Source organism: Nannobrachium achirus (assembly GCF_963921795.1).
Source record: "Nannobrachium achirus genome assembly, chromosome: 20".
Lineage (NCBI taxonomy): Eukaryota > Metazoa > Chordata > Actinopteri > Myctophiformes > Myctophidae > Nannobrachium > Nannobrachium achirus.
In genome coordinates this window covers 36,802,648-36,816,130 of record NC_137827.1, presented here as the reverse complement: position 1 = coordinate 36,816,130, position 13,483 = coordinate 36,802,648, and the positions used below count along the sequence as shown (strand labels likewise).

The window sequence follows — 13,483 nt, the reverse complement described above, 5'->3', positions numbered from 1 at the left end:
ATGCATTAGCCCACAGAACCCCATTTTAAACCCCTTTAATCTCTGGGACTCTAATCTATACTGCATAAAATCCTCTGTGTTAATTAGTGTTGTTGCCCTAACAAGGCAACCAGACTATAGTACTTGTCCGACTAATTCTTTCTTTCAATCTTTTTGGATAAGCATTATATTGCCACGTTCTCCCACAGTTTTGGTGCCACGCACTTGGGCCATATGCCAAATCGACCAGCTTCATCGGACTTGAATGGAAAAATGCTAAAAATAAACTTTTCCAAATATGGAGATTTGTTTTCTTTTCAAATGTAATTTATTGAACTAGAAAGGTGCAATTGGAAATTGCAAGTGTGGTTGCCGTTGACTCTAATGGGGAGCCAATCAGAGAGGGGGAAAAGGGTGACATCACAATACCAAGGTATATATACAGGGAAATCGTGATGTCTCATTGGCTGTAGGGTTACATGAGATGATGAGTAAGAATGTCAATAACAATAGTGTGTTGCCCTGCGACACCACACTAACAAAACTCATGAATGGTATACTGATTTACAAAGTGACAATCAAGAGATTCTAGATTCAAACAATCGTAAAGGATTTTACATTCTTATTTTGTAATATTTTATTAGGACTGCTCCCACTTAAACACACACCACCTACAATGATGAATTAATTATGTTTTTACAAAGCCACTACGGAATCGAGTAACAGAGCTATACTGTATAGCTGTGTAGGTGCTCGGAGGAATATTCAGTTATGTTCTCATTTGGTAATGTAAGGAAGAGTTATTCAAGTCAATTAATCACTTTTCATTCAAAATCTGTCAAAGCAAAAATTTAGAGACAGCAGGGTTTATCTGAGCTTCATCAGGAAGGGCTGGAACGCTAGCGAGAGCTGGGATGAGTCTCTCGTACACGTCGATGCCCTTGATGAACACCTGCTCGTTCAGGTACTCGTTGTGGTCGTGCAGCAGGATGGGCGTGCGGTTCATTGGAGAGAAGCCAATAGCAGGAATACCCACCGCTCTGATAAATCGACTATCTGTGGCTGCAGGAAATATCTCCTTTTCCAAGTTCATGTTCATTTCCTTGCATGCCGTGCTGAAGGAATTCCACCAAGGGTCACTAGGGTCTGTGGAGGTCACATTCTGGTTCATGTGTTTCTGTGCAAACTCATAGGTGATCCCATCTCCTGCCTCCTTACACCACTGTTTGATCTGCTCTTCAAAGTCCTGAAGATTGACAGTGGGAGGTATCCTCAGGTCAAAGCTGACGTCCATTTCAGCAGGGATGACATTGTAAGCCACCCCTCCTTTCACCATGGTCATGTTCACAGTGGTGACATCGCCCAGAGTGAAACACTCACTTGTGTTCAGCCTTTGTTTTTCCTTCTCTCTGAAGTCCAGGAAAGAGTTGATGATGCTGCGCATCTTCTCTGCGGCTGTGTTCTCCACAAACCTCGACCCGTGGCCGGGACTTCCTGGACAACGCACTGTGATCCACCAAGGGTTCCTCTCTCCATAGAACACAGTGAAGGCCTCACCGGGGTTGGCCAGACCTTCATCAAGTGCAAAGCCAATGTTTAACTTCTGGAACTCGGGGAGCTTCACAAACGTTTCCATTCCTTTGTGACCTCCAACTTCTTCATCTGGGACAAACATCAAGTGCACGGTGCGCATGGGTTTCATCCCCCCGGCTTTGAGTCTTCGGATGGCCTGGATGTACTGAATGGTAACAGATTTCATGTCCTGTGTTCCCCGAGCATAGATGTTTCCTTCTGCATCTTTGACAGCTGTGAAAGCATTGTACTTCCAATGTTCCTGGTAGACAGGCACCACATCTGTGTGGGAATTCAACAAAATGGACTTCAGTGCAGGATTTGTCCCCTCCCATGTCATGATGGACACAACTCTGCGAGGGCACACCTCAATCTTCTTCAGCGGCAGCTCAAGCTCTTCCGCTATTCTGTCCAGGAACCTAAGGGCAGCATCATAATCAGGGTCTGGGTGGACAGTCCTCAGGCAGAGGTATTCTCTGAACAGACTCACAGAGGGGTCTTCTCCCACAGTGGAGGTCTGCATGCAGCCACCACCTCCTGACTCTTCCGGAACATCTTTGCCAGGCAACATCCTTCATCTTAACGATGACATCTTGTGTTATAAGGATTGGAAGCTGCTGGTTAAAGGCAAATATGGTCAAATATGGAGATGACTAACATCATAGATGTCTTACGTCATAGACCCCATGAAATTGACCCAGTATGTCCATATATGGGCATTTCAAGATATTGGCTTAACACAATGATTGCCACCTTAAAATCTCTTTGAAGTTCCAGGCTGCCACAAGTCTCCATAGACTTCCATGTAATTCATAGTGCATGGATCATGCAGGCCCATGCCTAGATCATGCACCATGTGTGTGCACGCTGTTCACAGCTTTCAAACAAAACAATACGCCATCACACAATACCCCATCACACTTGCAATTTCCCCAGAATCGCATCTTTCTACTTTAACTCTGAGTGTACAGTTACAGACCTGCAAGGGTCCATTTGGTTCCTGTATAACCTTTCCCATCAATCATTTAGCTGGGGACCCCCTTGAGGGTATTCCTTAAGGACCCCTACATTGAGAGCCAGTAGCAGTGAATAAAGACAAGCAATACTAAGGATCAATATCGGCATGCACCATCCACCTGCCTGCTGCTAATGTCCGCACAAAAGACAGCATCTGTGTACAAAGGTATTCAACTAAATGATCATTTATGATAATCTGTCTGCTGAATTTGAACACAGGCGGAAAATTATTATGATGTGATCTTCTTGTACTATTTTGAATCTAGACCTCAGTGGTACCAAACAGTTTGTAAGCGATAGGGGCTGGATCTGTGTGCGTGCGTGTGTCTACGTTTTCACTGACCAGACCGAGACATCTCTCTTGGGGCGTAGGGGAAGTCGAGGGCCTTGCAGGCGTACTTCTCCAGCAGCTTGTCGATGTCCTCCGTGCCGAAGCCGGCCTCCTGGCCGACCAGGAGGCTCCGCAGGGTTCCCACTGCCACGTCCAACCAGTCCACCTTCAGGTTCATCAGCAGCTGTTCCAGCATCAGCAGCGGCTCAGAGAGCAGAGGGAAGTAGTCCTGCCTGGCAGCCGTGGGCAGAGTGAGCAGCACCTACGCGTTCACAGCCACACATGACACATTCAACAGGGGCATCCCGGGACAGTGATGTGGCTAGGTTTTCAATGTAATGGGCCTCGGGACCCACAGGTGGTCATTCATATGGGTCCCAGAATTATTTTATTGGTCCCGCAACGACACACACATTATGTATCAACGGTGAAAACATCACAAAGGACTTTGATTTAAACAAATGGTGGCACATAGCTACGTGTAAGTAGTTAATAAAGGATTTTGATTTACAAGATGTTCTCAATCAGCTCATCAATAATGCCAGAACACACAGCTGTGGAGACTCCACCACATGCAGCTCAGCTGGTGCAGTGAAATGACTGATAACAGAAAGGATAGAGTTGTATGCATCCCCGGGATGCATCAAAGGACGCATTAAACGACGCATTAAACTACGCATCACTGCTGGGGACTTAACCAGTTAAGGGCACTGGTTAAATACTGTTGTGCCATGACAAAATTATTTTCACAAAAAAATAAAGACGTTTGACGATCTAAATTGCTCACAACCCATTGTGATGTGACGTATTGTGCGCTTGTAGATCAGCTATTTTCCTTAGAGTTACTGCACTCGCTGAACACATTAGTCAGGTCCACTATGTATTTTTGTTGGCTTTTTATGGAGATTAGTAAAACTATACATTTCTGGAATCTTCAGAAGATGGGGAATCCAAAAATATTTGTTTGCATTTGCACAGACACCTGCAAAGCGGCCATTTTGGACGTTCAAAATGGCCGACATAGAATACATAATTTGTGCGTTCTTGGCTTCTAGACCACCTAGAAACCTAATTAAACATGCCAATCCTATGTTTTCTGGCTCAAGGAATCGATGAGTAAATCATGGGTGTAAATTTTTTCAGACCCCCGCCCCCTTTCTGGGGGTTATCTATTTTGGGACCTCCCAGAACAGTACACCAGCCAGTTAATGTCTGATTTTCATAATATTAGAGTTTTGTAGGTTTTAAAACATCCTGAGTTCATTCATTAGACTTTTAAAGCAGCCAGAATAACCGTTCTGACTTTTGGATGGGGTCTTTCCTCACCTGGGACCCCCTAGACAGACCCCTGAGCCTATCTCAGTAATCGCTCTGCTCCTGCTCCAGTTAAATTAGATCATAATTGAAGCATAAAAGTTGTTACAGCTGGGCTCTGAAAACAGAAATGAGTAAGCAAAATACCAGGGGTCTTCCTCAGGGGGTCCGGGACCCCTAGGGGGTTCTCAGAGTTACTACAGGGGGCCCACCAAATCTTGATAGGAAAGGATTTTCTTGTCTACATTTGAAACTTTATGTTTTTATGTATCCTGGGTTTATGTATTGTACTTCGATGATTTATTAGTATTCTCAGTATTATAAAATGTTTGTGTTAGACAGTTATGGTTGACAGGTTTTACTGCAGGGATTAAGGTATTGCAACTTCTAACTTTGGGTGTGCAGACTAACGTGTCCAGTTATTGCACTGCACTCACACTGACAACACAACACAACACAACACAACACACACACACACACACACACACACACACACACACACACACACACACACACACACACACACACACACACACACACACACACCTCTTTGTTAATCGTCACCCCAAAACCCTCACCCTATCCTCTTAAAGAGCTCATGGTCAATTATGCCCAAAGAGATTCACTACACTACTGTACGTCCTCCCTAATTGTGTTGACAGTCTCCACCATAGCATTTGCAGGGAGGAGTGCAACCTGCTTTGCAGCCAAATTTGATGGGCTCAAGTACTGCCTTTTGAGCAGGGAGGGCAAGACACCTGACTGGAACATACCCTCAACTCTCTAAATGCCATCTATTTTCTTCGATTGATCGAAGCTTGGGGCAATTTGTCAGGTATGACAAAGTAGGCATCATAATACGATACCTTCATCAAGGGACAGGATTGTGTGGAACTGTGCACACACATGAAGACTTAGAGGCTGATACCCTGATTCCTCATCAAGTCCTTGCCTCTGCGGCTTATGGCTGCAAGACATATGTGTTTGGTCACTCAACACTGATGTCCTCCACCGATGGAAATAGATATATTCAAGCAAGTTTAAGTTATTGGATGTTACAAATGTCAAGGGTTCCTTGGCTTACACAATTTTTCTGGTGCTGGCTGGGGAAGAGCATTTGTTGGAATCTCCATAAAGACATGGGTCAATGCCTACTTGAAGCATGATAATGATGACCAAGTCATTAACCACTTCAAGGACCTTGGCAAGGTTTCCATTCCTCCTGAGCTTATTATTGGTGAGCTTCCATCAACATTGCAGTCAATGGAGCATTTTGCATGCCATGTTTACAGTTCAAAAGGTCCAACAACCCTGTGATTACTCAGATGGGAACTATTTCTGTCAAAGAACTTTGAGGGTGAGATGCTACCTCCAACTCGTGCTGCACTGCTACCACATAATTATCCTCCATGCCAACTACGTCACAATGCGGGATAAATCATACCTGACAAATTGCCCTGAGCTTCCACCAATCGAAGAAACTAGATGGTATTCAGAGAGTGGAGGGTATGTTCCAGCCAGGTGTCTTTCCCCCAGGTTGCAAGGGACGGTGCAGCTGCCCAAATAACCTGCCTTTCACTCCATGGGGGAGACTGTGTCAACACTATAAGGTTGGACTTTGAAGATGACAATGAAGAAGAAAATAGATCCTGCATGTCTGCATTGTAGTGAATCTTTTTGGGCATAATTGACCATGGGCTCGTTAACCTTTTTTTTTGGATAATTTACAAACGTTGTAATATTACAACAGTGGGGCTTAGAGGGTTAAGAGGATAGGGTGAGGGTTTTGGGGTGACAATAACAAAGAGGTGTGTGTGTGTGTGTGTGTGTGTGTGTGTTGTGTGGTGTGTGTGTGTGTGTGTGTGTGTGTGTGTGTGTGTGTGTGTGTGTGTGTGTGTGTGTGTGTGTGTGTGTCTGTGTGTGTTGTGTTGACAGTGTGAGTGCAGTGCAATAAATGAACACGTTGTTCTGCACTCTCAAAGTGAGAAGTTGCAATACCTTCATTATGTCAAATTCTGGGTCTGGCCCTTGCCCTTCCCCTGTTCTACCATACTTTGCTCGCGCACCTCCCCTCCTGTGAACCTGATTGTCAATCTGAACTCCTCCCGGCTTCACAGCTATGAGCTGTGCCGGATGACTACCTAGTTGTCCATAAAAAGGATTTGGTTCCCCTGGCATCACAGGGATCTCCATATATGGGCATAAAGGGGATTTGGTTCCCCTGACATCACAGTGATGTCAGAGCGGGATGTCAGAGTGTGAGTCAATCAACAAAAAAACGTTAACCGTCCAGACAGACAGACAGACAGATACTGTCAAGATGTGACGGTTCTGATAGTAAACTGCGACCGTAAACTGCGACCTATGGTCGCAATAAACCCAGGATACTTAAAAACATTCAAAGTTTCAGTTTCAAATGTGGAAAAAAAAAGATCCCATCAAGATTTGGCGGCCCCCTGTAGTAACTCTGAGGACCCAGTAGGCGTCCTGGACCCCCTGTGGAAGACTCCTGGTATTTGCTACTACTCATTTTTGTTTTCAGAGCCCAGTTACAACAACTTTTATGCTTCAATTATGATCTAATTTAACATTGTTCTGGAGCAGGAGCAGAGCGATTACTGAGATAGGCTCAGGGGTCTGTCTAGGGGGTCCCAGGTGAGGAAAGACCCCAACCAAAAGTCAGAAAGGTTATTCTGGCTGCTTTAAAAGTCTAATAAATGAACTTGGGATGTTTTAAAACCTATAAAACAACTCTAATATTATGAAAATCGGACATTAACTGGCTGGCGTACTGTTCTGGGAGGTCCCAAAATAGATAACCCCCAGAAAGGGGGTGGGGGTCCAGAACATTTTACATCCATCATTCATTCATTCGATTCCTTGACCCAGAAAACATAGGATTAGCATGTTTAATTAAGTTTCTAGGTGGTCTAGAAGCCAAGATAGCACAAATTATGTATTTTATGTCGGCCATTTTGAACGTCCAAAATGGCGGCTTTGCAGGTGTCTGTGCAAATGCAAACAAAGATTTTTGGATTCTCCATGCTCTGAAGATTCCAAAAATGTATAGTTTTACAAATCTCCAAAAAAATCCAACGAATAAACCTTTATTAACGTAGTGAACCTGACTACATGAGTCATGAGTCACTCACTGAGCACTCACTGTAACATATAATCTTTATTTATGTATTTATTACATTGATCCGATGCTCACCCAAGTCAATTGCAATAAGTGCAACAGGAGATCAAGCCCATATAAACAATAATAAATAGAAAAGAAATACAAGAAATAGACAAGAATGAAATAGAATAATAGAATAAATAACAGAAGGGCAAACCAGACTTAACGACTGTGGGATAACTGCAACAGATATCATTCACTATTAAAACACTGAGATGGAGGACATAGTCAGGGTTTTTGCCAGTTATTTTCCATTGCAAAAACCCATTCATTTTTCTCAATTCAATTGGAAGTTTCTCTTCACTGTCCCACAAGAATGTCTGATTCATTGTGAAACTATTCAAGACCTGGATATGACCAAAGTCATACCCCTATTTCCAGGAACACCAAACAGTATAATATAGGTAAACCAATAAGAACCCTCATTACTTGGGGCATGAGCCAAGATGAGTAATAAAACTGAATGGAATTCATTGTGCTTGTCGTACACCCAGTGGCTGTAATTGGAGAATCTTCCCATTGTCTCAACAATAATACTATTTTATTATTTTATCTAGTAAAAGTACCAAGTTTGATGGTAGAATGCCATTCGGTTACATTAAAACCAAGCCATGAAAAAATACTTTATGAATAATCTCCTCCAATATTTGATTTCTGATACATAATGGAGAAACAGGGTAGAATTGGGCACTTCGTATCTACTGTACCGTACGTGTGGTACATGTACACACTGTATACAATGCATAAATAAGTGGATGAATTCATTTAGTAGGAAACTTGTATTTTTGGGTCACGCTGTATCAGTTTCACAATCCCTCATGAGATTATGTGTCACAAAAACATGTGATAATGAGCAGTGATAAAGGCTTGGTAGAGGAAAGAGCGCCAAATGACATACTGTAGGGTGGGTAAAGGTACAGCGTGTGCTGATATCCCTTTAGGGACATGTGACATAATGTCAACACATACTCAGCCCTAAACAGTAAATTCCTGAGAGTTCAATACAAATGTAAACAAAATGGAGTAGTAGGGGTGCATTTGGTTTCTTTCGAACACTCTAGATGCAAATGGACACGATAGTGATACAGAGGAATTAATTTGTTTAGTTCCCCTACCACCAAAATACATCACTGCTAGACAGATAGCATATCATATTTGTGTTTGTGTTTATGACAACAAAAGATAGTTCAAACCTTTATAGTCTACTTGCCACCCATAGAGCCCCATTGTGAACCCGGACATATTGAGTACACCAAGGTTTTATGTTAGAAATGTTGAGTAAGGGTCCCCATCATGTAGAAACTGCCGGATGCTAACTTGCATATGTTGAGCAATTTTCATAATTTGCATAATTAGCTTTAATTAGCATAATCCCCTATAATATTGGATAATATGTCAAAAACTGATTGGTCAATTTGAACAATATTGGAGTGGTTTTGGGGGTAATTGAGAATGCTGAATCCATTTCTGACATTTTCTAAATTCAAAATGGCCGTTTTAAACCAGAAATGGCCATATATCAACTTAAAGTGGGTTGATTTTGATACTTTTTTGTTGATTTTCCAAATGATAAAGTGACTATTTCTGGTAGGCTATTGTGGCAGTCATTGTTCTAATAATTAGTGTGGGTTGTCAATATTTGGCTTTTGAAATGCAGATAATGTATAAGCATATAAATAACCACATGTATAATGTAATCCATAAACAAAAAATCACACCCGTGTGAAGTGGAGCTGTGTGTGTGTGTGTGTGTGTGTGTGTGTGTGTGTGTGTGTGTGTGTGTGTGTGTGTGTGTGTGTGTGTGTGTGTGTGTGGATCATGTGTACCGATTTTTGTGACATTTGAAGAAAATATGTAGGAAAAGGAGCAAAAAGTGTGTTTTGGAGAAAATTCAAGATGGCGGAAAATCTATCATGGCGCAAATGGGCGTGGCCTATATGGGGAGATGCGTCATGACCCAAGGAATCCAGGGAAAAAATATTTTTAATTTTCCGACCTACGGTTCAAGAGTTACAGGCCAAAACGTAAAGTGGGGTGTTATGGCGCCACCATGCGGCCAAATGACACAATTATTTTTTATTTAATCCTTGAAATCATTATGAACCTCCTCTCCAAGTCTTGAAACTCTAGCCCCTATGGTTTGCGAGAGACAAATAATTGAATGTGAGTTTTTGCGATTCCCATTATAAGTCAATGGGGAAAATTAATTCACTAATAAATTAATATCAATTAAACTATTGAACCTTTCTCTTAGCAAGTTACTAGCCGACGATTCCCGAGTAAGCCGGTCGATTTGACATATGGCGCGAGTGTGTGGTGGCAAAACTGTGGGACTAGTAGCGTGCCGAAGTTTAGGAAGTTCAGGCTACATACAGACACACACACACACACACACACACACAGACCCACAAAGCTACGTATAGGGAGCCTGTGTTTCACACAGCTCCAAAAAGTATCAGAATCCTCCCAATTTAAGTTGGTATATGGCAATTCCCGGTTTAAAACGGCCATTTTGAAATTCGAAAATGTCAGAAATGGATTCAGCATCCTCAATAACCCCCAAAACCACTCCAATATTGTTCAAACCGGCCAATCAGTTTTTGACATATTATCCATTACTATAGGGGATTATGCGAAATAAAGCGACTTATGCAAATTATGAAAATTGCTCAACATATGCAAGTTAGCATCCGGCAGTTTCTACATGATGGGGACCCTTACTCAACATTTCTAACATAAAACCTTGGTGTACTCAATATGCCAGGGTTCAGATTCTGGTAAGTGGACTATTATCTTTACAGCCCACAAAAACATAGATATGGCTGTTTGCGTTTGTAGCACGGGACAAAAAAACATGGACTCTAGCATTCCTTACCTTAGAGCCCAGATGGAGGGCGTGAATATGACGCCGTCGGGCAGGTGACACCTGGCTCTGGAAATGCAGAGTGAGGTAGTCAGCCAGGAAGTGGCAGGCAGCCAATCCGGGTCGGCGGTCCAGAGCGCGTTCGCAAACCTCCAAGCCCACTGCGGTGTCTGAGAGGCCCTCAAGCAACTAGACAAGGAAAGAACAGAAAAACGTATTTCAAGTTATAAAATAGTAGAATGCTAGATGTCTTTTCAAGAGGCCCTTCCTATTGTACCACTTTATGTAAATAGGTAAATAGTGGCTTTTTGTCAATGTCAGTATCAGCTGAGCAATGAGAGGCTCTATCCTCCATACAAGGCCCTAGACCAGGGAGTTACTGAACATGCTAATCACACACTGAGTTGGTGGTGCCCAGGATGGAGGCCAGAACCTTGCGATTCAAAGTGGAGTGCTCTACCGACTGAGCCATCCGGACACATGCATTTGTACACAATACAAGTTTCCACTTCCAGAAGTGTACAACCATTTCCATTTTAAGTTAGACACATAAACCCTCGGCTAGAGTCCCTATTTGGGCATTTCATAGCAGGCAAACATTCGGCAGAAATAGCAGATCTACTGTACAAGCTTTAAGTAAGCGTTCAAGAAAAATATGTTGCGTTATGTTGCTTTATGTTATAATAATATAAATCTTACAGTATGTGTGCTTAATGGTCAGGAACCATGGGTTTCTCGTTACTTTCACTATGACTGACCTTGGCTGTAGCAAAATTGTGTGTGAGTCACAATAAAAAGTGTTTCATATTGAAAGCAGTGGTCATGCCATTTTATGGGAATAGACGTCATGCCGTTTCATGGGAATCGACAACCAACCGGTCATTGCAATACTGTGATTGAGTAACAGTTTGCCGTAATCATGGCCTTAAATTCAAAGGTGCAGACAACATTTACAAACGTATAAAACATTGCCTATAAATTGACTCTACAGGGTTTTTCCAGCAAGTGAATTAGGACGTTTTTAAGAAACAGCATTGAAGTGCAGTTGACCAGTATGCTATGGTGCAGACCTGGTAGGCCTCCTCCGCCTGTCCTTTCTCCAACAGGTGAAGCAGGTGTTCTGTCTGCAGCTGCAGTGTCAGATGTTCAGAGACAGGGTACAGCTCCACCCACTGGCCACAGAGTGCAAACTCCTGGATCAATCATGAAATGCATGGTCAAGTAAAGCTTTATATTTGTGCAGCACATTTCATTAAAGAAAAATCAAACCTTGGTTCGAAGTGAAGCAGTGAATTTTTATTCTATGTGTTCTAGAACTATACTTTCTATGTGCTTTAGTTCTATATTTGCCAGACCCATGAAATGGGTAGGCCTACATAAGCAAATGTCTGTCCGGGTTTTCTATATAAAGGGTATATATGATGATGACATGATGATGACATGCCTACAAAAGGCATGATGTCATAAATGATGATGACAGACAGGGGGTCTGGCACAACCAGGTTGACCTGGTCTAGTTTTATTGGCCCTCCAGACAAAAGTCTGGAGGGCCAAATTGTCATGTGAAGCTTGACCAATCCTCAATTCTGCATGCACGGGACATGTACGGGACATCCCACTCCTTGGAAGTGGGCACGGGGACATGTACGGGACAGACAAAGCCACTCCTTGGAAGCGGCTTTCACCACTTCAAATATCAATATGCTTTATCTATAAGCATTTACACCAAAAGATAAACAGAATAGTCGTTAAGTATAAGGAGGTCACTATGGAGTTAAGTATGTCAGCTACTGTATGTAGGTGCTTAAAATGTGACTAAAGTATGAAAGTCTAAATGATGTGCATAATACTGTACTTCTTGATACGATAACAATGTTCTCAAAATGAAACCTTTACTCCTAGGCAATGTGTAAGATTGTGAAATAAACACAAGGAATGTTGCTCCACCACCTACTCGTGCCTCCAGGATGATAGAAAACACAGATTCAGGGTTTCTCTTAGACTCAGTCCTCAGCTCCTGCCATGTTACCCAGGGCAAGGGGGGCTGTAGACTCAACATCTGAGGGAGGGAAAGAACGCAGCAGAGAAACTGGAATGTCACAACTGACATTTCTCATTACGTAATGTCTTTTGTATACTGTATGTATTACATAAGCCAGCTAGCTATAATGGGTAGTATACACCTCTACATCATGTCAGGTGCAGGGTTAAAGCAAGATTTCAACAGTTGGTTTGAAAGATTGCATATGGGGAGCTAGTTCAAATGTATGCAGGATTTTTTTCCTTTGCTTAATTACAGCCAAACGCCCAGAATCTATGTGAGAGATAAGGATTAGAAAACTTGACAATTGACGTTTTCTTTTTTTATTAACTCAGTTTCTATGGTTACTGTTTGAACTGGTGTGTGTGTGTGTGTGTGTGTGAGTGTGTGTGTGTGTGTGTGTGTGTGTGTGTGTGTGTGTGTGTGTGTGTGTGCTCTCTCTCTCTCTCGTATGTGTGTGTGTGTGTGTGTGTGTGTGTGTGTGTGTGTGTGTGTGTGTGTGTGTGTGTGTGTGTGTGTGTGTGTGTGTGTGTGTGTGTGTGTGGGGCTGCTAAATTGCTTCCCTTATTTCCTGTTGTCTCATTACATCTCATCTCATGACTGATCATCACACTATCAATAAGCTAGTCTGACAATAGGATTGCCAACAACGTCATGCCCTACCAGACTGACTGTAATCTGCACTCATCTGGAAATCTTTACACAAACATGAACTGTTATCCCCCTTTCACTTTCACTACGACTGACCTTGGCTGGAGCAAAATTGCCACAGTAAAAAGTGTTTCATAGCAAAAGCAGTTGGCATGCCGATTGGAATCAACAACCCACAGGTCATAGCAATACTGTGATTGAGTAACTATTTTCCGTAATCATAGATATGACTCATCAAAGCCTTTTATTCAAAGGAAAGGCCTACGCAATTTACAAACATACACAAATATTGCCTCAGCAAGGGAAAAGTCAGGGATGCTCAATGGGATTTACAGTAAGAGGCAGGGCAGGAGTACTGTGACAAATTCCAGGTTGAAGAGGTCCCAGCTCTGTAAAACGAGAGCGGTTTGTCAATATATTTTATTTAAGTATTTATCTTGAATAAACATATATATGACATGACAACTCCACGAGTCCACATGATGCGACAGTGGCCATCCACTTCTAAGCGACACATGCCATTAGGAAAGTGTA

At 42.5% G+C, this 13,483-nt stretch overlaps 2 protein-coding genes across 2 annotated transcripts in view; both read right to left on the bottom strand.

Moving 5' to 3' along the window:
• LOC308305268 (zinc finger FYVE domain-containing protein 26-like) overlaps positions 1-13,483 on the bottom strand; it is a 39,991-nt gene that overhangs the window by 15,359 nt on the left and 11,149 nt on the right. The window contains exons 13-16 of the mRNA XM_080750032.1: positions 12,212-12,316; positions 11,328-11,450; positions 10,270-10,446; positions 2,912-3,161 (exon numbers count right to left, since the gene is read on the bottom strand). Of these exons, the coding sequence (XP_080606158.1) occupies positions 2,912-3,161; positions 10,270-10,446; positions 11,328-11,450; positions 12,212-12,316 (655 nt within the window). The remainder of the gene's footprint in view (positions 1-2,911; positions 3,162-10,269; positions 10,447-11,327; positions 11,451-12,211; positions 12,317-13,483) is intronic.
• LOC308305452 (aminoacylase-1A-like) lies at positions 818-2,122 on the bottom strand (the record flags this gene model as incomplete). The annotated part of the gene is made up of 1 exon (XM_080750249.1): positions 818-2,122. The coding sequence occupies one exon, from the start codon at positions 2,120-2,122 to the stop codon at positions 818-820; it is 1,305 nt and encodes a 434-aa protein (XP_080606375.1).